Source organism: Balaenoptera musculus, chromosome 2, assembly GCF_009873245.2.
Source record: "Balaenoptera musculus isolate JJ_BM4_2016_0621 chromosome 2, mBalMus1.pri.v3, whole genome shotgun sequence".
In the NCBI taxonomy this organism is placed as follows: domain Eukaryota; kingdom Metazoa; phylum Chordata; class Mammalia; order Artiodactyla; family Balaenopteridae; genus Balaenoptera; species Balaenoptera musculus.
Genome location: NC_045786.1, coordinates 98541869 through 98567750, shown reverse-complemented (window position 1 = coordinate 98567750; position 25882 = coordinate 98541869). Strand labels below are relative to the sequence as shown.

Below are 25882 nucleotides of genomic sequence, written 5' to 3'. Positions count from 1 at the left end.
CTGACTCCTGAGCCATCACAGAACTGAAAGAGCCTCCCAATTATCTTGTCTCTGTGTGATTAAAGTGCGATACAATACTACAGTACAGTGTGTTAACACAGTACAGTACAATTCTATTATAAAACAGAGTGCTAATAATAGACTCAGTTATTCTGAAGGTTAAATCATGTCTCTGTACACAAAAGGTCTATGAGGCATCTCTTTCATTACAGCACAGATGATCTCTAAAAACGGAGTTCTAAAACATCCCTCTTCTTTATAGTATTCTTCTGCACAAACCCTAGGACAGCTCCCCATGTCATAGAGAGTGGAGTCCAAGGATGCTGGGCCCAGATTAGACAATAAATAAAGTTTTTTGAATAAAAAGACCAAGCCTTGATGTTTGAGGCTATAATCTGCACCGTCTTGTTCTTTCCACCTTCATCTTCTGTAAATTCCATACACAAATCTTCCCAAACGTATCATCACTCTTTCCTGCAGTTTCCTGATTCCACACTATTACTCGACTCACATCCCCTTAGAAGAAGACCCTTCTCCTCAGAGGTAGACAGCTCATATTTTTTATTTAACCTCCAGTTCCAATCCCATTCTTATAGAATTTTCATCCTGCATTGGTCATTTGCCATTTTTAACCCACCGCTTCGCATTGGTAGTTACCTTTCCATATTTTCATCTTATTTATTTTTCCAACTAGAAGATGAACTCCTTAATTTTGCTACTATTTACATTTGTGTATACTTTAGACCACTGCTTTTCATACTTTAAAGTGCGTGGGAACCACTGGAGTGTCTTGTCTGAATGCAGTTTCTGAATCAGTAGGACAGGCATGGGGTCTGAGACTCTGCATTTATAACAACTGGACCACACTTTGAGTAGCAAGTAGCAAGGCTTTAGACTTTACAGAATTCTTAGAACTCTGCACACAGACAAGATTCTTGTCTCCTCCTTATGTTGAGCCAAAGTCTCATAGACAAGTGACCTCCCCGAATCCACACTCAGGGGAGTCATAACAAGGTCTCTGGTCTTTGGACTCTTCCTACTCCAGGGAGCTACTTTCCTTGGGGATGAATCTGAATCTTCTAATTCTTCGTTTTCCTCCAGCCTCATGAAGAGAGCACTGCCTGTGATGGGTACTTGGTAAATATCTGTTTCCAAAGAACAGTGTCAGAGGATGCTCTTCTCCACTGCCCTCATGCCCCCTGACATGATTTCCCCCTCTCTGCCTCTGAACCAGTGCATAAACCATTCTTTCTGCTGGCAACATCTCTCCCAGTTGTTTCCAGAAACATATTTTTTCAAAACTTTGATTTTAAACCTTTTTAGAAGGCATTAAAATATGACCCCATCTGGCTTCAGTCATCCTGTCTTTCTAGGAAAATACGTTGACTTGCAACTTTTCTATTACCCCAAATATGTGGCTCTTAGAAAAATCTTTAAAGCTCTTTTAAGGTACAGTTGGATATGCATGTTGCAGATAATAGATGTCTGCAAAAAGTGTGAAAGTGATTTGTAAAGCTAAAACACGTTGTAAATACAGAATATTTTATATGTATTAAAAATACATACTCATGTATTTCTGCTGCTCTTGCCTGTGCGGTTTTATCTTTTTTTCACTTTTAGGGTGGGGAGGGAGGACTGTTTCTTTTTGTAAAGTCTCAGAAATTTAAAGCTACCAGGAACCCTAATCATTTACAGAAGGGGGAAATGAGGTAAAAAGACATTAAATAAAGTCAACCCGAGATGTCACAGGTGGGAAGGGCAGAGGCAGGACAGGAACCCAGGCCTCCTGACCCAGAGCAGCCTCTTTTCCTCTCGACCTCCCTGCCTCCTTCTCATCTGTACTGAAGCAGCAGAGAGTGGCAAAGCACCAAGCACAGGGGTGTGATCACAGTGGGTATTAAGTCACTGCCATAGAATTTTACAACTGAGAAGGATGTTGGCACTTATGCAGTCTATCATCCTGTTTTCTGGTACAGAGGAAGGAGGCAAAGCCCAGAGAAGTCAAGCCAAACCTGTCCGGGAGCCACGCAGTTTGTTAGGAGCGAGTCAGCTAACCCACAGTCCAGGGCTCCTTCTCTTGGTGCCAACAGCCTTGGTACCTAACGTAGCTCTGCAGATGGGAAGTAAGAAGCGCCCGTCGCTCCTCTGTGTAGCTGGAAGCGCTGCCCTGACTGCAGTCTATTCATGGCCATTAACAAGTGCAACTGTGCTTGGGTTTCATAGCATGCTTGACTTTCAAAATAAATTCTATTTCATTCAAGGGAACAGCTAAGTCAGACTTCTGTGTTTCAGTGGTTCTCATCAAAGCATCAAGTTCAATTACGCAGACATTCAGACTGACAATTCAATTCAGAATATGAGGATAATTCTTTAACTCACCAACTTTTCTCTCCTGCCAGGGATATTAGTCCACATGCAATTAGCATTTCCTTTGTGATACCGGGAAACGTGAGGTACCTTAACATGCCAAGGCACAGGGCAGGGGATTAGAGGAGAGCCCCTTGGTCAGTCTCTCGGCAAGTTCAGACTTACGTTTACACTGCACACATCAACTATCCCTATTATTTGTCTTGATCCTTCAAAAATGATAGTATAAGATCTCATCTTCCCCACCAGGGTTTCAAATCTGCAAAGGTCAGTGTGTCCTAAGTGAGGAGGTAGAAGATCTCACCCTGCTCCCTGGGTTTCCCTTCATCTTGTGGAGGTGGAAGGGGGGAAAGCTGGTGGATTTACCATCGTCAATCTCGTAGTCAGCGAAGGCAAGTTCAGAGCCTTTGTTGGTGATCAGCAACTCCCCATTCAGCGTGAAGATCATTGAAGCATCATCCAGGTTAATCATACATCCAACCACATCTCCTGGCTGCCAGGTCCGTCCAAAATACCCACTCCCTTGATGCCAACGCTGGCCCTAGAAAACAAGAGTGAGGGCTTAGAGAAATGGAGGTCCTAGCCTAGAGGGCCCTGTGCTACTGGAAAAATGACCCCATGAATAATTTCTCCTAATGGGCATTGATACCTAGTTTCTACAAGGCACTTCCCTTTCTACCAAGGACAACTCACAGGGAGAAGTGGTCCATCTACAGATGAATGAAACCAAGATACACAAGGCTCATCAGAAAAGGTGGCCTGAGTCTCCCAATACCTAGCCAGCTATGAAAACAAGCCAAACTGCCTCTAAGACAAAGTGGTAAGATTGTCCCTCATACTGGCTGCACAGTGTTCTGTGAGCCTCCCCTGCAGAGGGGAACATGGGCTCAGAGGCACGGCAGATACGGAGGTGACTACGGGAGGGACGAGAGCATGCAGCCCTCCCCTTCTCCCGAGGAAAGAGCGAAGGGACAAACACTAAGTGATGATCGTTCTATGGTCTCCATCAGCCAGTGTGGTGGCTCCTCCCTTTTGAAGCCAGAGATCCAGATACTCAGCACTTTTCACTTCCGGGGAAATATGTGAAGCAGAAAAACCCGGACTGAGGACACGCAGACACCAGCCAGACTCACCCTGCTGCCTTCAAACACAAAGGCTTGGTCATCGGCCCCCAGCTCAACGTCAGGCCGACAGCCTGGCCTGGCCCAGCCGACACGCATGTCTCCTCCGGTCACCACCTCAAACTCAAAATACCACTTTCCAGATCTCACTGCGTAAGAGCGCTCTACCCGGAAAAAGCGGATCTTGTCTATGCTGACTTTCTCCACAGCTGGGTCAGCTATCGAGAAGAAAAGGGAGTAGAGGGTGCAGGAGGGAGAGAGAGAACATAGGTTTAATATTTAGGGAGCATTCCTCAAAAGACTTTCAACAACAAAGGCTGATGACAGATCTCCTACTAGCCAATACAGCATTCTGTTCATAATATAATCTTCACTATCATCATCATATCATAATAACAATACAAGCTACCATTCAGTGAGTGATTGCCTTGCAGTAGAAACTAAATCTCAGTTTTTCCTCACAAGAATCCTGTGAAATCAGTATTACTGTCTTCCTCTTACCGATGAAGAAACTGAGGCTCAGAGAGGTTCACCTGTTCAAGGTCTTAGAGCCCATAAACCAAGGAGAGCAAAGATTTGAACCCAGGTCTGTCTTCCTCCAAATCCATCCCCTTAACCATGTTTTACTGCCCCACTAGCCTATGGTATCCCCTGGGGTATGAGATGGCAGTGACATGTTAAATAATCATAAGCTGGTGATTTTAATCAGTGCTAGAATTCAATTTAGAGATGACATTACCTGGCCCCAAAGTAAGCTGATAGTCACATGTTTGGAAAACAAGAGAAATAAAGGTAACTTGGTTTTGTGACCAAATATCCTGAAAAGCTCAGCTATGCTGGAGGATAACTTATTCCCTGTGGGATTATGTCATAGACGTGCTCATTACAGAAACATCTGTCAATGGGACACTGCTTTATTATCAACATGGTCCCTCCTCCCTCCCCCCCACTTCTAAAATACACCATTGAGTTTAGCACTCTTTAGCACCACCAGCATTTCTAATAGTGCAAGTTAGACCTGTTGAAAGTTAGCATTCCGCCAGAAGAAGACCTGTTTAGTAAGCTGGGGCCAGAGTGAACAATCTCCACTGATTACCTAGTTCTTGGTCTGATGGCTCAATGTTATAACCATAACCAACAAAAGTCCGAACAGCTTCACGAAGGCTGTCCCTGTTTGACTTCTTGGTACGCTCATCCAATAATGCATATGGCACCAGACGGGGATTTCTTTTGTTCTTTAAATCCTATGTGAAGCCAGAGAAAAGAGATGCTGAGAAAATGCATTATCATCTTTACAAAGAGCTTGTCCCACTCACATACTCCCAGCGACAGTCCTGGCTTCCTCAGGTGAGTCTGCTAGCTCCTCTCCCAGTGCCTTGATATTTACCAATGTACATATTTGCCGCTTCAAGATTAAATGAGTATAAATGGAAAATTTGTACTAACATTCAAAACTAGCAGTAAAAAAAACCCATTTCAATAATGCCAGCCTGTGAATAAAATGAAGGGTCACGAAATTGGTTAGAAACCTCCATTCCCAAGGCAAGGCAGATGGGGGTTTGCGTAACTATTCCCTTATGAAAGATCATGCCATGAATCAAACAGTTATGGCCTCCTCACAACAGATTCTATTTTTTTTTTAATTTATTTATTTATTTTTGGCTGCATTGGGTCTTCGTTGCTGCGTGCAGGCTTTCTCTAGTTGCGGTGAGCGGGGGCTACTCTTCGTTGCGCTGCACGGGCTTCTCATTGCGGTGGCTTCTCTTGTTGTGGAGCACGGGCTCTAGGCACGCAGGCTTCAGTAGTTGTGGCACGTGGGCTCAGTAGTTGTGGCTCACAGGCTCTAGAGCACAGGCTTGGTAGTTGTGGCGCACGGGCTTAGCTGCTCCGCGGCACGTGGGATCTTCCCGGACCAGGGCTCGAACGTATTTCCCCTGCATTGGCAGGCGGATTCTTAACTACTGAGCCACCAGGGAAGCCTCAACAGTTCTTAATAGACATCTCTGCTCACAAAGAAACATCTGAAAAGGTGGCAGAGCCACAGTGGGGCCATTTCATGGTAGTAGGCACATTTTTGTATTACAGTCCTCCTCGGTTCCTTAACGGGGACTAAGAAGACAATAGTGACAACAGCAGTGACAAGTCATCATAACCTCACATGCTGTTTTGAACCCCCAACTCCCTTCCCTGCCACAGTTTCCGTAGTCGTGGTCTTCTTGGTTCCAGACGCGTGCAGGTTTGGAGGCTCAGGAATGAATGAACACGTGTGCACACAGCTATCCTTGAACTTCCCTGATACTGAGCCCGGTACTTACTGAGATGAGGGGGGCATTTCAGAGTGAGAGGTGTACCAGATGGTTTGGGCCGAATCCTGGTTCTAAACTCCACTTAATTCCTTGCTGGGCTCTCAGGCTGCCTCTGGATAAACTAAGAACCCTGCCCAAGAATCTTGGCCCTGTGGACTGAAGTTAAGGGGGCACAGGCTTCTTGGTGGGCTAGTCTGCCTCTCTCCTGGGCTAGCTTCCCCCTCCTTTTCCCCTTCAGTGGTAGATACTTGGGACCATCCCAGAAATACTGCTGAGCTGTGACGTTGATTTATGTGAGCCTTACCTTGGCCTTGGAGAGTGCATGAAAGCTCAGCACTCCGTGAGGCGAGCAACAAGACGGGGAATGAGAGAAGATGCAGCCAGTGGCCATATACACAGGGCAACATGATCACAAGTGAACCAGACTAACAAAGGAAAGGTAAACCTATCCATTGCTGAAAAACTGGAATTATGCCTGGAGTGAACATCAATGTGACCATTACAAATTCCATCCAGTCCCATGATTCTATAAATAATGAATGTGCTGAGGCATGAGGAACAGAGTGCAAGGGCAACCTCCACCTTCCAATCTAATACCCACCAAAGCAAAATGGCATTTTAATGCATGATCACATCTCCTGGCTCCTCCAGCACGCCTGACCCAGCACTTCTCACCTGTTGAATGCCATAGGTCCATCCTTGTCTTATTCTGTCTTTTGCCCAAACATTGTGTGCATTTTCTGCAAGCTTATCCACTAAAATTTCTTGAGGAGGTAACAGCTTCACATCAGACAAATCCAAAGGGGCCGGCTTATAGCCATTGGACATCATGTAGCTACAAGTAAATGGAAAATATATATTTTTGAACAGAACTGTACGACTCCCCCATTCCTGATTTTAGACCAATAGCACAGGGTCAGAACACTAGGAAAATAAGGCTACAGTCACAGATTCTATCTTTGGCAGAATGGACAGTTCAGCTCTATCTCAAGTCTTTAGAAGAAGACCCTCATCCACCATCCTTTTTGCCAACGCATGTCACAGATTAGGGCGACTGTTGGAGAAAGTGGATGGTCTGTGCAAATCCACCCTTATTCCTAGGAAAACTACTCTGCCCTACAAACGATGGGCACATTCAGTGTAATGTAACATCACCCGAAGCTCCTTGGTCTCGCTTCAAAAGCACAAAAGGTTATGACCACATTGGCAAGGACAGGACCTTGAGCTAAACGGTTTCTTACAAATCAGCAAAGAATGATCACTCAGTCTTAGAACACTAAACCTTCATTTTGAGAATTTAAAAAAATCATTACATTAGAGAGTTTGTGAGCTTGAAGTGATCTTCATGGTTTGCTGTCCAGTCCAGGAGTCACAAATGTCTGTAATTCGATAGATAATTTGATAGAGAACGTGAAGACGGGAAAAGCTCAGTGTGAGTGCAGGTAGACGCATCGTATGAGTGGAGAGGAGCAGGGCCCTGAGTGGAGTGACTCACAGGAGAGTAACTGACCACAGTCACGTGGGAATGTGAGTCCAGAGGCATCCAGGGCCCCAAGGCCACGGACTGCCCAGATCAGGGCCAGAGCCTAAATGTGATGACTTGCAGACCAGCGCTACTCAACCCAAGAACCTGTGAGCAGCGCGAGATACAAGGTCGACTGTAGGCATGATATCGCCCCTCATCCACCTTCTAGGGATGCCTGACTTTGGGCAGAGTCAACGTGTGTTGTTCGCTGAGCACTGCCCCCAGCCACCCCTCAGCTGCTGCCTCTCAGATGAGCTGCCCTTGGCACCAGGAGCTGCCTCTGAGAATGGCGCTTGGCAGCTTGGGAGTTTCACAGGGAGGAAGGGGAAGATAAGCATTTGATTAAGGGCTGGCACTGCCTTGGCTCATAAGTCATTACGACACCTGGGTGTGAATGCGTGCACACCCGAGGCTGGCACATGTGTGGGTGAGCAAGTGAGCCAGGGGATGTGCCTGTGGGCTCGCATGTGAATGTGTGAGAACACATGGCTCGGTGAACGTACGGACGAGAGGGAGAGGACACGTGCAGACTTAGGGGACAAATTAAATCTTGGCACTGACACACATTTCCACAAGGGACTTACAAGGTTGGCCCAGTGACAGAGGACTGAATCTTTGCTGTGGCTACCGGCGATGTTCAAGCTCCCGTGCCAACCGCTATTCTTATAGACCAACACAGCGTATCCATCTGAGTGCCACATCTCCTGGCTCAAAACTAACGATAGTAGATAGTAGTGTAGGTCCAGGCAGAAGCACTGGATATACTCTACTTCAGCCGGCTTCCGTCTGGGGGTTTCAGGGCAGTCTAGGTACCTGGTGGAGACATCCTGAGCGGGCGCTAGAAGTATCTGGGGCCGTCACCTGCCTCTGTGCATGGGCCTCCTGTCCTCCCAGTTTAAAAATTCAGACTGAAGCATTAAAGTCTCTGACCATTAAATGATCACCTACTTTTTGGGCAATTTGACCTTCTTGAGATCCTCCTCAGCAGCTGGGTTGACATGAGCGATGTGGCACCCCAGGGCCAGGAGGGTTCTGTGACGTAACGGAGAGAGAAAACAAGAGTCAACTGCAAGGTGAAGGACAGTGGGAACCCTAACCTGTGTCTGAAGTGATAAAAACAGACAATATTCATTCACTTAGACCAGAGGTTGCCAAACTTTCTGTAAAGGGCGAGATAGGAAACGTTTCAGGCTCTGTGGTCCTTATGTCTCTGCTACAACTACTCACCTCTGCCATTACAGAGCGAAAACAGCCATAGAAAATACACAAACTGATGAGCTTGGCTTTGTTACAATAAACTTTTTTACCAAAATAGGTGGCTGGTTTGATTGGCCTGTGGACCTTAGTTTGCCAACTCGTGATTTAGATGGTAGCAAGAATGCAACAAAAAGTTCGTTAATAGTCCCTTTGGGAGACATTTTCTAGTTTACAAATTTGCCTTAGGATTGTATCCTGCTTCTCTGATTCCAGAGGACAGATAGGATCCTAATAGCAAACCCAGAGGTCAGCAAGTATTTCCCACGTGCTCCCTGTACGAAGTGTCTTGAGCTGTGTTGGACACCATGAGGTACCAAAGCCACATCCTCAAGAAGGGTCGGTGTGATGGAAGACATCACATACAGGGAATCTATGAGACAAAGCAACCTGACAGAGCATCACTGTGCCAGCAAAACCACAGCGTTAAAAAGTTCTGCACCAACTATCAGACAGAGAAATACAATGCAGAGAAGCACGAGTAACAAGCACAAAGGGAATTCGAGAAGGGAGATATAAAATGGGGCTAAAAAAATGAAGATCTGAATCAGGGTTTAAACCACACATGGGATCACAGAGAAGCTAAAAGTCACTTTTAAATTGAATTTTTGTGAATTAAACCATGTTTTCCTATTCATTTTTAGAAATGCTTTATCTTTTTTCTTTTTAAAAAAATATTTATCATCTCATTTAACCATTAGAACAATTATATAGAGATAAGAACTATTACTATCCTCATTTTGTAGATGAGAAAATGGAGACTTAGAGAGGTTAAGCTGTCCAATTTCAGTATGACCTAGAACCTACTATATATCTTATCTTCTTTCCTTGATTATACATGAACTAAAAGAGGCACTTGGTCCTTTGATTCTAAGTTTCTCTTCTTTTTTTTCTGCCTACCTTTTCCCTGTCCCTGGCAAATAGCAAATGGTCTCTAAAGAACTATATATGCTAAATAACAATAGTAGATGTGTTATTCACTATGCTGAATCCTTTCGTGGCATGAATAATCCCCATCCTGGCTAATTTGTCAGAATGCATCATGTTTTCGAGAGACAACAGGTTTGTAGTTTAGTTATAAGGCATTAAATCATCCACTCACTGTTTAGTCCAAATTCAATTCAATTAAACACTCACTTTAAGGTTTCAGTTGACATTTGTAGGTTATAATTCTTCTCAGTTTCAGGCAGCTTTGAAAACTCGACAAGGCAGGGGTGTTGTCTTTTATTGTCATCCCGTATCTAGGTGACAACATAAGAAAGAATATAATTTAAGTTTTGACAACTGGCACTGCCTTGGGAAACAGAAAAGGACACGCTTTGAAACATGGCCCAGGCAATTCATATCAGGCAAGACAAAGACAGCTATTTGCTGAGGGGCAAATAGACGATCTTCTCTCTAATAAATGATACACGCCGTCCCCCAGGCTGCCAGTGGCTTGTGTTCTGTGGATCGCTTCTAGTCAAGCGTCTGCATTCAGAACATACATTCCCAGAGAAGCTATTTTGTGCATGGTAGCCATGCTCCTGCCGGTCCAAAACTCATGGAACCACAGTGCCACCGCAGGGTAGCATTCTTCAGAACATAAAGGACTACAGAATCGGGGCCAGCACCGTCCCATAGAAGCACAAAGTCAGCCACCAATGTGAACCACATTTGTAATTTCAAATTTCCTAGTAGCCATAGGAGAAGAGCAAGAAAACAAAAAACAAAAACAAAACAAAACAAAAAAACAAACGAAAAAACCAGGTGAAATGAATTTTAATAATGTATTTTACTTAACCCAATACACCTGGAACCTTACCATTTTAACAAGTAATTAATATAAGAAATTATTTCTGAGCTACTTTATGTTAGTTTTTCATAGAAAGTCTTGAAAATCCAATGTGTATTTTACACTTACAGCACATCTCAACTCACACTAGTCACATTTTAAGTGCTCAGTAGCCACATGTGGCCCATAGCTATTGTATCGGACGGTGTAGATCCAGACATTAACTAATTCATTCATTCATTCATTCCACAAACATTTGTTGAATGTCTACCATGTGGTGGGCAGTGAGCTAGACCTTAGGAGTTCAGTGGTGAGCTGGGGTAGCCCCAGCCCCACGAAGGATACAGTCTGATGGAGTAGTAATACAATCATCATAGAAATAAATTTACAATTGCAATTGTAATTCGTTCTCAAAGGAGAGGTTTGTGGTGTTAAAAGAGCATACAGCAAAGAGGTGGTCATATATAAGGAGAATATTTATGGGAGCTATATCAATATATAAGTGCTAGAGTGCAGGGACACTTTCAGTAACTAAGCTGGAATGTGCATAATCTGAGAGTGTCAGGGTCGTAGGGAGCTTCAGAATCACAGATCCTTCTGCCTTCAGACATGACCTTACACAAGTCACAGAACAAAGTCAATTTACATCCTCTTTGAAAAATGTTTTCTAATGAAAGAGATTCCTTAACCTCCTCTGCGTGTCCATTAATCTTAGTGATGCATCTGAAAACCACACTAAACAAATTCTGCTTCACAACAATGAATCAGCCTCTTTTCACTAGCCATGCACAGAGAACAGCTTTTTCTGAAGAGAAAGGGAGATGTGAGGCTCTGAAGGAGGAGCTAAGGGTTGACCACATTCGATATTCCCTGAAGAAAAAGACCAGCATCTGGGAGTAAGAAGGAGACAGGCTCCTGGGTCTGTCTGTGCAGAGCTGGTCTCCCCAGCACTCCTGACTGCAGTTCAACAAACTCCCAAGCAAGGCTGCTGTACTCAGTGACAGCTGGATGGGAGTCAGTAAGAACCAGTGGGTTTGGGCTCGTGAGGTTTGTTTCTCATTTGAGCCTTTGAAAAACGCTTCCAGGTAACAAGGCAACCCAACCCTCCACCCTGGCCCGGCCACTCAAACACATACCTTGCCAAAAGTCCAGCCAAGCTCTATTTTATTCATTCCCCAAAGCTCGTGGATGTTTTCAGCCAGCCTGTCTCGGATCTTCTCTAGGTGAGGTGGTAAAACAACCTAAAAGGAAAAGGAATAAGTGAGAAGTCAGAACTGCAAGAATCAACCGTATTGAAATCTGTCATAAAATCTAGACAGATCGTGTGCCCCAGCTGAATTCTCTACACATCACCCAGGAGGGGCTACTTGTAGAGATTCCTTCCTCTCTTGGCTGCCCCTGGACCGTATCTCCCCTTCCTCTATGCTCTCTCCTTGGGAGATCTCATCCACCTGTAGACGGCCACTCCTGACCATCCAGTCTCCAGCCATGGTCTCTCCTGAAGTTCAGACCTACTATTCCAACTACCTGCAGGATTTTCCCACCAAAGTGAACTCAGCATGTTATTCAAAGCTGAATTCATTATTTTTCCTTCAAAACCTTTTGCTTGTCTTGTTTGTATTTTCTCTTTTCGTTGAATGGCCCCACCATAAAGTCATCTTAGTGTCTTTTCTCTTGGCATTACAATCCCCCACCAACAACACCTAATCAGTCACAGAATCCAACATGTTTATTTCCTAATCATCTTTCTGAAGGTTCCCCTCCTCTACGTCACTCAACCCCATTATTTTCTACCGGGACCACTGCAAGAGCTTTACAACTGGTCTCCCCAACTCCCTGCCAATCTGTTCTTCACACTGTGGCCAGAGTGATGAGCCCATGACAACACAACCACATCAAAACACTCTCCTCCTGAGCACCTCCAAGTGCCCCTTGACGCTCCCAAGACACAGACTAGATGTATTAACCAAGCATAGAGTGCCATTCTTCAGTCCTCTCGTCACGGTCCTCCCAAACACATTGTTTCAAAGCTCCTGAAATTCTCCCCAAAGGTCACACTGTCGCTCAGTTCTGTGCCCTTGCACACTCAACCTTAATTCTTATTAGTACTCCCCATGATACACATAATATGTATATCCCCCACCCCCATGCCACATGGCAAATGACAAAGACCTTCTCCTTGGACCAAGCTCTAGATGGGTGCTTCTGAGCCATTTCTGACTAGGCTCGATCCTTGGGCCTTGTCCTCAAGATCCCAGTTTTAGCTAGAATCTTGCTAAATCAGTTTAGTGACAATCCACACCCTTGATATGTGATCACCCTGTATGTCTGATCAAACTTGTTCATCCCCCATCCTCCCCCAGGTGATATCGGATCTATCTGACCTGCCCTCAGCAAGAATCCTGTTAGATCAGTTTAGCAAGAATCCATCCCAAGCCCTGATGTTCCTCTTAGTAATTTTCCATCACTGACACGTCCACCCCACCCCCACCCCAAACCTGCTCCCTAGCTGTAAATCCCCAGTTGTTTGTGTTGTATTCAGAACTGACCCCAGCTCTATAGTGGAGTTCCTTTTCCCCTACTGCAATAACTTCTAAGCAAAAATCTGTCTTTACCTCTTTAACAGCTGTCCAGCTCTGGTCTTAATACAAATTCCCTCAGTATTTATCCTTCTGGAGTTAGCTCAAATGCCTCACTACCTTTTGGAGGTCTTCCCCAGGTACCTTCAGGGAAAGTTTCTCTGTGTTTTCATGGTACCTTGCTCATGTCTCTCCACAAAGTTCACAAAATGGGGACTCAAATTTCTCTTTTTTCCCCCTCTTTCTTTAATTTACTACTACTACAATTATAACAATAAACAATGAATTATTACCATTTTCATTTATTAGTTGATAGCTCCTAAGAAATGGGAAATTTCATATAAAAATCCAGATTTCTAATTTCCCTTGACTAGTTGAAAGATTGCTAACATTGGCCCCACACTTTTGCCTGGCAATTAGTCAGCTGGGGCTAAGAAATGGCTCCCTGCTTTAGGAGGGCCTGCACACTTGACCTGTTTCCCTTCTGTATCACCTCCCTGGCTCCTACAATCCTAGCTCTATTATAATGATTATTAGTGTTTCCACTACTTACAAAAATCCCAATTATTTTCAAGGAGGGGAGCTCATGGAAAAAATGTATATATATATATTTTTTTGTAGAAAAAGTACATCAAGTCAGTGATGTATAAGGAGACCACAGAGAAAAGTAGCAATAAAATATTTTAACTATGTGTCATAACCACTATTGGCCTTTCAACTAAAGACAATCTTTTAAAAAAAACCAACTTATTATTGAAAAGTCAAAGTTAAGTGGCATAATGTTTTGATAAGGAGCAAAGTGGGGAAAATTATTAGCAAACAAATGACAACTGTATTTGAGTTTTACTGGTTAACTAATATAATCTGTTTAACTTAATCACAGCCTGAAGGGGGATTTCCATGTGAAGGAACCACTTGCTTCAGCAAAAGGGGGAAATGTGGAAAGAAGCCTCCACAAACAATCCTACATCATAATTTCAGTGACCTCAACTGGTGACTAGATGGGATAGAGTAACGTTGGCTTGGTAACTGCCTCCTGGGTGTCTGGGGCCTGAGACTGACGTCCCCAGGGAAGGCTGCTAGGAGCTGGGCTCCTCCCCTGCAGTGCTCAGCAAGGGCCTGGGGGTGCTTCAAGCACTGGACACAGGTTGCACTGAAGGACAGGGATCTAGTCAACAATACTTCATCTGCAAACTGGTTAATGTGCCCCAAGCAGGATGGAGTTGACTGTGTATCTTGTATTTAGCTTCTCTTTAGACAATAATTTCACAGACTGATAGATTCTAAAAAATTACAAAGTCTCATTCAAAATAATAAATTGCACCTTTCCAATGAGAACTTCCTTTTTATTTGATTCCCAGCAACACTTCCCTCATTCCAAGGTCTATACAAATTCAGCTTTGGGTCCAGACATCAAAGTTCATCTGGCTCGTTGATTTATCTCCACTCTTTGATTTTCAAATCTTCTATTCTGTATGTTTAGAAACTCTTCTCACTCTGGTCCAGCCCTCCTTTCCTCCCTCATCAAAACTTCCCCTCATTCTTTTGAACTCTCTTTGAGGCTTGCTTCCTCCAGGAAGCCTTTTCTGAGTAATACATACATCTCTGATAACTTGGTAAGGAGGGCAGCACAGAGAAGTAGGAATCATGTCCATGAGTACAACCTCTCCCTGCTTGGGCACTAACCACCTTGTGTCCACAGAAAAGCTAGTTTAGTTCTTTGGCCCTCAAACTTCTTATCTAAAATACACAGCAAGCAGATGATCCGATTCCTAGGATTACCTCTGGCTCACAAACTCCTACCTCGTTTCCTATCAACGTTCTCAACTCCAGCTACATTCCTGGTGTTGTACTAGGCTCTGTGAAGCAGGCAGAGAGAAACTGTGATTTCTAGACAATAAGAATTCACAATCATTAGCTACAGGAGGTAAGAAGCAGACGCATGACCACGCACACGGAGCTGAATGTAATAGGGTCATACAGGTATTATGGGAAAATATACTCTAGAGACCATCTACAGGTTAAAAGAGCCATACTCCTACAAACTATTACCCCAAGTGCCTCAGAGACAAGGTGCCTTTACATTTATTTTCTCTAACATCTAGAATAGTGATGTGAATGGCACTGGCGTGGCAGAGGCACTGGAAGGCTGTTGTATGCTCCTCGTCATAACTGTGTGAACGTGTGTCTCTCAAAACAGAGACCCTGGGAAGGGAAAGAAAATGTCCATTTCGAAGTGAGAGAGTGGCATGGACTTACATATACTACCAAATGTAAAATAGATAGCTAGTGGGAAGCAGCTGCATAGCACAGGGAGATCAGCTCGGTGCTTTGTGACCACCTAGAGGGCTGGGATAGGGAGGGTGCGAGGGAGACGCAAGAGGGAGGAGATATGGGGATGTATGTATACATATAGCTGATTCACTTTGTTATACAGCAGAAACTAACACACCATTGTAAAGCAATTATACTCCAATAAAGACTTTAAAAAAAAAAAAAAAAGAAAATGTCCATTTATCAGCACCTTCTGAGGCCTCCGTGCTCTCCCCTGATGCTTTCAGTTTTACTTCCCACTCTTCTCCTACCTGCTCCTCCTCCTCCAAGCATCCAGCCACAGGAGAATATTCATTGCCACCTGTCCCTATTTTGTGTTTCTACTTCCAGGCTCTTATTCATCCCATTCCTGTTACTTCACCCCTGGATGCCCCTCTCCATTTAAGTTTATTAAAGGTCCTGACTGAATGCCATTCTCTCTACACAGACTTTTAGAAACATTCTAGCATAAACAATGTCTGTAGCATTTATTTGTGTACACGATCATTCTGCATATTACATTCGGACTTGAAAAAAAAATAACACATTAGCTCCTTATCTCAACTTGGTTGTGCATTCCCAGAGAATACTGTCACACTTCTGCCTATGCCTCACAGAACCTAGTACAGTGCCTTGCATGTAGCAAGTGCTTAACGTGTTCATTGGTTGCAAAATCCTTCAAGAGCTCAATTGCCGCATATGGTGGAAACGTGAAGAATAATGGTTGTTCACACAACACGACAATTCTGTAGAATGTATGATAAGAATGTTTCAAAGACAATGCAGCAAGGAGGATTTAACCCTATTACATCATCTCCATGGGCTGCCTTCTGTTGGCAGCTCAGACCTACCTGACTGGTATCTATGGGGCACGGAATGAAAGAAGCTTGGGAGAGGAACTGGGTGGTACCCAACAGATCTCGAACACCTTCAGCATCACGTTTATACTCTTTGACGGGCTCCAATCTCATCTTTTCTTTTGGAAGTAAGGCTTCGTAGCAAGGGGCATAGCCAGAGGGAGGCAGGAACTTAAATTCTCCGTGACGTCCCCCCATCAGGAAACGTACTCTGCGTTATTTGGAGAGACCAGGAAGAGAGAGGTTAAAAAAATATATGCCAGCCCAAATAAGTGAAAGTTAAAGATCAGCTCTCCCTACCCAAATTATTTTTTTGGGAAGTGAATGATTTCAGATTCATCACAGCAAACACTCTAAAGTACACAACAAAGCAGTGGAGAGAAAGCTGACTGTCAATTCATAGTGCCTGTGATTCTCAGTTGACCATGTCAGCTGAGTTCTTAAAAATGAACTTATACTTTAAAACCACTAGATTTTAAAAATCAAGTTCATCCTTACTCTAGTAGGGGAATCATTACTGTAGATATTATTACTACAGTTTGAAAAGAGTAACAGTGATAATGATGATGACATTATTTTCTGAAAAGATCACATTCAAACTACAGCATGAGAACTTCAAGTCTTTTTACTTGAGAGAGGTTACTCACACAATGATGAAAGAAAACATGATATAAATATTTGGGGAAAATAGGACATTCCCATTTTAAGGTGCAGGTAAAAGATCAAGTAACACGAGAGTATTAAACAGAAATGGTATACATGCCAAGAGGCTTTAATAGAAATGATAACACTGAAGAGGCTGCGGTTCCCCAAAGTAGCCATATGAGGGCGACTGTGAGGAAGCATCAGCAGGTGGTTACAGCCATGGGGGTGCCAAATAGGCATCAAGTGTTTGCTCACTAGGGTCCCAGTGCCTTCTCAGGGGCACCACCGCCTTGCTGCCATACAGGCCTGATGCTCTGGCTCACTCCAGCAGTGCCCACAGGGGTCTCCCAAGGAAGAGGGAAGGATCCTTGGGGGGGCCACAGTCATGGCAGGCACTAATTACCAATAAACTGAAGTCTTTCAATATTTTAATTCAGCATTCTGGCTGAATTTCAGCCCCATATATATTATTAAGTTAGGGTTAGGGTTAGAGCCCATAGATCCTCTGCAAGAAGACGGTGAAAGTGAGGGTCATAGGCTCTTAGGTTTGGGACTAGATATATAGCTTTTGTAGATCAACTTCAACCATATTAAATTGATGAGAAAATATGACTGCAATTTTAAATAATTAAGACATGGCAAGATACACAGCCCTGCAGAATCAACAATAACTTTACACAGGAAAAATCCATCCATACACATAGCAGCTACACGTATTCACTCCCTCCCTCTTTCCCTCTGCGTAACAACTATTTACTGAGCCCATACGACTTGCACTGTTCTCCATACTGGGGATTCAGCAATGAACAAAGAATACCCTGTCCCTGGTGTCACAGAGCAGGCATCCAGTGAGACAAATAGGATAATTACTGATTGGGAGACATCTGATGAGGGAATAAAGAGTGAGACTGAAACAACTCGGGGAAGGAGGAGGGTCCTAGATTGGAGGCTAGAAAGGCTTCTCCGAGGGGGAGATACTTTTATTAACCCCGAGGGAAAAGGAGGAGCCAATGAGTTCAAAATCTGGAGGAAGAGCATTCCAGGCAGAGGAACAACACGTGCAAAGGCCCTGAGGTAGGGAAGAACTTGGGTGGAGGGCAGTGTGAGTGAGAACACGGAGAGCCCAAGGGGCTAAGAGATGAGATGGCAGGGGGCAGGGCTAGATCAGGCACGGTCTCTGAGTTGGGATTTTCTTCCCGGTGAGCAGCTTCTGAGGGATTTTAAGGAGGAAGAAATACAGGATTCTTCTAGCTGCTCTATGTAGGAGGCACCTGACACCAATCTAGTCCCAGTGAGACATGAGGGGGGGTTGGACCAAGGTGATGAAGGCCAAGCCGGAAAGCAGCAGTTAGATCCCAGTTTTGTTAGGAACTGGTGATGGAGTGAGCCTGTGTGTGTGGAGGGGGGTGAGGTATACGTGGGAAAGGTTATGATCTAGCAAAGCTCTAACAACAACACTCTCCACTAGATCTCACGTCCTTTAACTGGAATATTCTGGTGGGGCAGCCTCGCGAGAGAGTCTCAGTGTTGGCTGAGTAAGTGTGACTGTGTGTAGCCTAATGATAAAACTGGAAAATGAGGGCTTCCCTGGTGGCGCAGTGGTTGAGAATCTGCCTGCCAATGCAGGGGACACGGGTTCCAGCCCTGGTCTGGGAGGATCCCACATGCCGCGGAGCGACTAGGCCTGTGAGCCACAATTGCTGAGCCTGCGCGTCTGGAGCCTGTGCTCCGCAACAAGAGAGGCCACGATAGTGAGAGGCCCGCGCACCACGATGAAGAGTGGCCGCTTGCCGCAACTACAGAAAGCCCTCGCACAGAAACGAGGACCCAACACAGCCATAAATAAATAAATAAATAAAACCCCAAAAGTTTAAAAAAAAAATAATAATAAGAGCCTCTCAAAAAAAAAAACAAAAAACAAAAAAAACTGGAAAATGAAAATCTCTCTGAGTAAAAGACATTTAGGATTTTTCCCCCTTCCCAATATAAACAAAATCTTTATCCAAACAGCATTTTATAAAATGCTGTTTTAAAATTAATTACAGAAATCATATGAAGCCTCCCACTTTCCCATTTTAAAGTAGTAAGCAACAACAATATAGAATTAGAACCACAATTGTCCCTTGTGAACGTTCCTACGTTAAATGTTATATAACAGGGCACGATCTATGTGTATTAAGACTATGAACAATGATATAAGAACAAAATTGAGTCATTAGCCTGCAATGTTACTAATTTAGTAAAACTTCAGGAAATAATGACTAAGACTTAAAATTTATTGAGAACTTTCCAAAATTCAATTGCAACATAACAGATTGTGTTACTGACATGCTGAAACTATGGGATAAAACTAAATTGTTTTGAACAAAGAATTTGTGTGGGAAGTTTTCTGCTTTTCCCTTCTCACTGAGCATCCTTCCTGCGAAGAGCTGAAGCTTCCTGGGAGCTTGTACAGCAACTGTATTCTTTGTTACTCACTAGCGTACGGATTCCAAGGCCAAGCAAATGATCTCTTATGAAGCCGTCTAGATGGATTTAATTATTCATAAGCTCTCTCGCCAGTTCCGTTTAGTCTGAACACCTCTCTTATGTTTTAAAATCTGCTGTTGTCTTCTGGATAGATAACAAATCAAGAAAGGTGGAAAGCCGTGTAGCACTTAGGGAGAACAATGCTGCTTTTATATTCAGTTATTAAAAGGAGAATGATAATCTGGTTTTACAGCTTAATCTTATCACCTTGAATGGCCACAAAGACTGTAAAATGAAAAATTAACGTAGCCAGAAATCAGCGTTTACTGCTTACTGAAGCGTTCGTCTTCCAACGCCATTATGCTGTGCTTCAGTGGGTAGAAGGAATGGTTCTGGGTAGCTTCCCAAGTCCTGCCAGACAACAGCCCTGCTCCCCAGCAGGCGGGACTGGACGGGAGCCGGTGTGGGCACACCCGCCATCTGTGGCTCCTTCCCTCGCTGCCCAGAGTCTGTGGGAAGGGCTCCAGCAAACCACCACCAATACTGGTGGTCCTCATGAACTCTCTCTGGGACACCCAGATTGTCCAGGTCAAAGGAAATAATGGGGATCAAATACAGGCTTAAAGGAAACAATCAAAAGAAAGAAATAAAATACCTGAAGCCCACCTTAATTATTTGAGGATATTAAAACGGGATCCCCTCTGTCTCCATTTTAGCAGGAGTCCCAAAGGCAACTAATTCAGAGGATGCCAATATTTTCTCATCCTGAAGTGAAGTGCTGGACCAATTATGAGTATCCATCAAAAAACTGTGAAACCTGTTCAGCTTTAGCCCACCCCATACCTCCACGCTGATAAGAAAGGTAAAGAATTCATTTAGAGAAAACCATCAGGGAGAAAGGGGTGGGAGTTCTTTCCCATCAGGAGTCAAATGAGGGCTGTAAGGAACTACTCAGAAGTTTGTGAGTACCCCCTGGATGTAGTGAGGGTCATATTTGTCTAGTGATACTGAAGAGTAGAGGGAGAAATGAGCCAGCTGCCAGCCATCAGAAAGGAATTCTGGCCGGAAAGGCAAATGACTGAGCAGAGATCAGAAACCCAGGAGCTGGGGGAGGTAGGAGGCCCATGCAGCTGGAGGGGGAGGGGGAGGGGGAGGGGAGGGGGGAGGTCTGAGGTCAGCCAGAAGGGAGCAACCAGCACAGGTGGTAAAGCCAAGTCAAGGGAACTGAAGTTGGACGCTTCCAGCCTGGTGCTCTCCAAGAAAGCTACAAAAGAGCCTCAGAAGAGAAAGAAGCAGCAATTGTGCAACCGCTACAAAAGTCCTGATGCCACAAGGCAGCTGCACCAACTCCATCAGATGTGCCCATCCCCCAGTCATCTTGGGTCTGGGCTGGACCCTAGACTCTAGAAGGGCATGAGAAAGGAGCTAGCTAACTGAAGAGGAGCCCGACCTCAAACTGCAGGCGGAGTGGGGTAGGGCTCAAATATTAATTGGATACAAATCTGGAGTTTTTATACTACTCAGAAGATGGAATTTTTTTTTTAAAGTATTGGCAAGATGGTTCCTGGCCTTAAAAGAAGTAATGAAGGCTATAGAACTGGCCCAAGAACTTATCCAGGAGTCCAGAGCATGGATTTGAAGGGGTGGAAAGAGAACCAACAAAAGTTACACCTATCTAGTCTACTTCTTCCAATAAATCTGTTATCTGGCACTTACTGTTTATCTTTTAAATCCTTTGAAATTTAAAAGATTTAAATTTCCAATTAGAATATAAACCTCTCTTCTCTAAGTATATTCTTCCCTGCTCCTTGGGTTCCACTGAATCTCTCAGCATCGCAAAAAAATGTTAAATTGAAAATAAAAAGATAATTTAAGAACGGAGCTCATTAAAATTAGTTCCTCTTTACCCTCCAATTTTTCTCTACATTAATAGATTTTAAAAATCAATTTCATTAATCAATTTAATCTCTTCCACTAAAGCACATGTATCATCTTCTGGGGTTCTTCCTATAACTCAGACATGCCATCGGCTCTCCAAGGTTTTTTTTTGTTCCTAAAGTGATTACAGTCAGTGACTGTGTCCTTAGATTTCTCCACTTTAGAGATGAGTAATAGCTTCAGTAATAGCCGCCTGGGAGTAGTGAAGTTTGAGGATGTGTAGAGGAATTTTTTATTGACTAATTTTAAAAAAACAGAGAAAACTGCATTGAAAAATCCCCACTAGCATTTCCAATTTCATCTTTTAAGATTTGTGCATTTTTGTTTGCCAGTTTGCAGAAGACATGAGAATACCTATCACAAATCCCCAAGTTTGAAAGACTGATCCATGAAAAAAAAATAGAGTAAAAATCAAGACAAACCTTTGCTATGCTCAAAAAGGATGACTAGGTTTCCTTATTCATAGCGTACTAGCAAACTGTGAAATCATTTTAGTCTTACTAGATGTCCCATTATTCTTAATGAATTCCTCCCAGGAGTTGGGATAGCGTTCCAAAGAAGAAAAAGATACAGGCTGTGGTTAGGAGGAGAAAGAATTAGCGAGCTTCTGCTGACCTAAATTCAATTCATAAGTCATGATTCATAATTGCATCTTTAGTCCATATCGCTAAGACGGGAGAACAATTTGAGTTATGTATGTTCTCACATTCATATTTCTTTCTGGCCAGTGTTTGATGAAAGCCCAGGGCAATCCAGCCAGCGCTCATAATGTTCTCTGCAAAAGTATATTTATCTCAGTAATAATTTCCACAGCATTGACCACAGCAAGCTGCAAATAGCTAAGCTACTGGTTACCTGAATTTTAGCCAAGCCTGGTGGATACCAACAGAAAACAAACAGCAACCGCAAATACCAACCATCTTTGGATAGTGTTGCTTTTATAAATGAGAAAGGGCTGGTAAAAGAGTTACATAAGAAGATTAAGTAGATCTACGGGGAATTTAACCATAGCTATAAAATATATTCTACTACAGTGACTAACTCATCAATTTTCTGCAAAACTAAAAGTTGCTCCCAAATTTCACTACACACTGTGGCTTCTGTGTAATGTTCTCCATGTGGCCCATGCCATCATACCACTTGGCAGGGTGAGATTACCTTTTAATAAGAGCTTCCTGGTATTTAAGTAATTCAACTTTTGGGTGGGCTCCAAGGTACACATGCATCATCCCAAATTCTGTCCCAGAATGAATAGGGTTGTTACACTGAGGGCCTGTTACACTAATAATACCCTCCACAAACAAACCACAGTTAGAAGGAAACTAACGAGGCACATTCATAATAGTTAGAAAAGAGAGCACATATTGATTTGTGGATTTTATTAGTAATGACTCAGGCTGCTTTTGACTTCACTGTGGGTAAATCTAATTGAAAAAGATTTTGCTCTCCAATGACTGCTGGCAAGGACAGCCTAATCAGGTATTATTAACAACATAGTTTGTAATTATAAAAATAATTGTGGGGTCACAAATTCAAGACCATGACCTCGGTAAAGACCGAGGAGGAAAATGGGGCCGTAGGAGAGAAATCTAATTTAGACGCCTCACAGAAGTTGAAAGTAAACATGAGAAACAATTCTCAATGCTTGTATGATGGGAGAAGAATCTCTTTCTAGATAGGGATAACCTTGTACCTTGCTGCGAGGGACACTATGAAACTAGGCAAGTACTCTACTATATTGGGTGAAAACAATAATTTCTTTTCAATTTTGTTATTAAACACATTTATTTTCAATCAGGTACTTTAACTTGGATTAATAACTTGTTTTCTCTTTCTAGCTTTTTGTACAACTGAACTAAAGTAGTATGGAGAGGAAGTGCTGGGTTTCCGCACCGAATCATATTTTACCAATTGACGTAAGAGTAAGTACTGGTATGTTGATCTCATTTGCTCATAAGTAAAAATAAAAGAATTGGCTACTCCAACACAGGACCAGCATTGACCCTGAGCAAAAACATCGTGTGATGGGCTGGATGTATTTCAGTAAAATGTATTTCCCAAGTATGCAACCAACTGTGATTCCATCTCTCCTCAGACCATATCAGGTTCTGAGAACCAAAGACAGGAATATGACACAGGTGATATTTTCCTGATAGAAAGGAGGCTTAAGAGACATCAAGTCCCCTGATACAACTTTTCAGCTTACCCTCATTCAACTGCTATGAGCAAGAGGTTCTTATGTCTAAGCTGTTAAGTTTTCAAGTCAACGCATCTGGACCCCTAGTTCTTAAATTCTCTCAGCAGTTGTGCCTTCTAAATGGGTTAGACGTCTCATTGTTCTTATCTTGGAACTCTGCTTCTTTTCTCCTGTGCACTGAGAAGGATGCATGATCTGCTGACCTAGACACAAGATACTAGAAACATCTTCTACATATGAATACCTTTCAGCCCCCTATCTCTTCCCCTGCTAGCCACAATCTTTGCAAAGAGAAGATTTCAAAAAACCCCCAACAACAAAAATCAAATCACACTCAAAAATTCCTATCTCTTTGACCTGAGGGGGATTGGGTGGATGAGTTAATGATTAAAAGTCATGCAACGTCTGAGATCGGATATAGTTTGCTAAACACAGAATACGCAGAAAAGTCCACTAGCCAGCAGACTGGCAAAGACCTCTTCTCCAGAGATTTGACTTCTAGCTAAGCACTTCTCTCAGGTGAGATGCTTGGAAAGTAGGTGGGCTTTCTTTGAAAATTAGTGAAACCCAGTGAGTAGGATATAGTCAAAACAAAGAAAAAAGGGAAAGGCACTGATGCTGGGTGACCAAGGCCATTAACTACCCAGGCAAATGCAGTCCTGAGAACTGACTGCTCAGTGACCTTGCTTCTCCAGAGAAGGCACTGAGCCAACAGGTGGATAATCCAAATGCTGTTACGTTGGATTTAGATTTCTGCTCATTTTCTTTACTCCCAGGGAATGGGGTGGGAAAGATGTACAATGGGGTTTCTGCCGGTTTTCCCCCTGATTGCCAGAGGGTCTTTGTTCCAATCAGTTTTCTTTGTGTTTACAGTGCCTCTGTCTTTCAATAACACTTCTTGTTGTCTACATGCTCCCTATGGATAGCAACAGGAATGATACATTCTGTCACACTTCTAAAGGGAGAATTGGGTGAAATTCTCATGGAAATATTGTCAGCACAGAGAAACACAGGTAAAGAACTCTCAACTCTTTAGAATATAGTTCCTAAGGCTGATGTTAGAGTCTCTGGCTTAACCTGTGATAGGCATATTTACAACCTTAAGTAAGGTTTTACTATAGTGGTTCTCCATTTGTTACAAGAACCTCAAACAATGAAAATGCTTAATTTCAATATATTATATCCATCTACATGGGTATGTTTATAAATATGTCTATATATGTGTGTGTACATGTGTAGGGATGTGTATACTGTGTTGCTATGTATGTTTGCAAACATACATTACAGGCGTACCTTGGAGATATTGTGACTTTGGTTCCAGACACCACATAAAGCAAGTATCACAATAAAGTGAGTCACATGAATATTTTGGTTTCCCAGTGCATATAAAAGCTATGTTTACACTATACCATCATCTGTTAAGTGCACAATAGCATTCTGTCTAAAAAAAAATGTACATATATTAATTAAAAAATAATGCTGTTAGAAAAATGGCGTCAATAGACTTGCTCCATGCAGGCTTGCCACAAAGCTACAATTTGTAAAAACTGCAATAAAGCAAAGCGCAATAAAACGAGGTACACCTGTAGTGTATACCAGCGGCCCCCAACTTTTTTGGCACCAGGGACTGGTTTCGTGGAAGGCAATTTTTCCATGGACAGGGGTTTGGGGGGGATGGTTCAGGTGGTAACGCGAGCAGTGGGGAGCAGCAGATGAAGCTGTGCTGCCCACCGCTCACCTCCTGCTGTGTGGCCCGGTTCCTAACAGGGGGTTGGGACCCGTGCTGTATAGTATGTATGTCTGCATATCTGTGTCAAATTCCAAAGGCTGAATATCATGTCCAAAGGATAATTCTTTATTCCTAAATAGTCTATTTAATTGAGACAGAATGAAAGTTTTATCCTTTTTTGGAAAATATATGAATATGCCTTGATTTATCCATCTTCCGGAGGTACTGAGACCTATCACAGTGGTATCACTCTGGAAGTCCCATCACTTGGATACCAGAAGCTCTCAGATGGATTTTTTGTGGTCCCAGCTTTAAGTGTCTGCTCTCCACAACTCTCCTCTTTTCATGGCCTTTTCCAATGGAAACCAGCAAGATTCTAACTGTACTGATTCTAGTCTCCCACTCAATCAATTACGATCTCCTTAACAAGCAGGGATCAAGAATGGCTAAGAAAATTTTGCGACAAAATAGTTATAATGGAAGGAGAGAAGATGGCGGAAGAGTAAGACGCGGAGATCACCTTCCTTCCCACAGATACAGTAGAAATACATCTACACGTGGAACTGCTCCTACAGAACACCCACTGAGCGCTGACAGAAAACGTCCGACCTCTAAACAGGCAAGAAACTCCCCCCATACTTGGGTAGGGCAAAAGAAAAAAGAAATAACAGAGACAAAAGAATAGGGACGGCATCTGCACCAGTGGGAGGGAGCTGTGAAGGAGGAAAGGTTTCCACGCACTAGGAAGCCCCTTCGCGGGCAGAGACAGCGGGTGGCAGAGGGGGGAAGCTTCGGAGTCACGGAAGAG

General features: G+C 43.3%; 1 protein-coding gene across 1 annotated transcript in view; it reads right to left on the bottom strand.

Moving 5' to 3' along the window:
• Positions 1 to 25882, bottom strand: part of RYR3 (ryanodine receptor 3) — a 552083-nt gene that overhangs the window by 205888 nt on the left and 320313 nt on the right. The window contains exons 20-27 of the mRNA XM_036843923.1: positions 16091 to 16307; positions 11484 to 11588; positions 9711 to 9814; positions 8268 to 8351; positions 6470 to 6629; positions 4585 to 4732; positions 3501 to 3706; positions 2734 to 2908 (exon numbers count right to left, since the gene is read on the bottom strand). Of these exons, the coding sequence (XP_036699818.1) occupies positions 2734 to 2908; positions 3501 to 3706; positions 4585 to 4732; positions 6470 to 6629; positions 8268 to 8351; positions 9711 to 9814; positions 11484 to 11588; positions 16091 to 16307 (1199 nt within the window). The remainder of the gene's footprint in view (positions 1 to 2733; positions 2909 to 3500; positions 3707 to 4584; positions 4733 to 6469; positions 6630 to 8267; positions 8352 to 9710; positions 9815 to 11483; positions 11589 to 16090; positions 16308 to 25882) is intronic.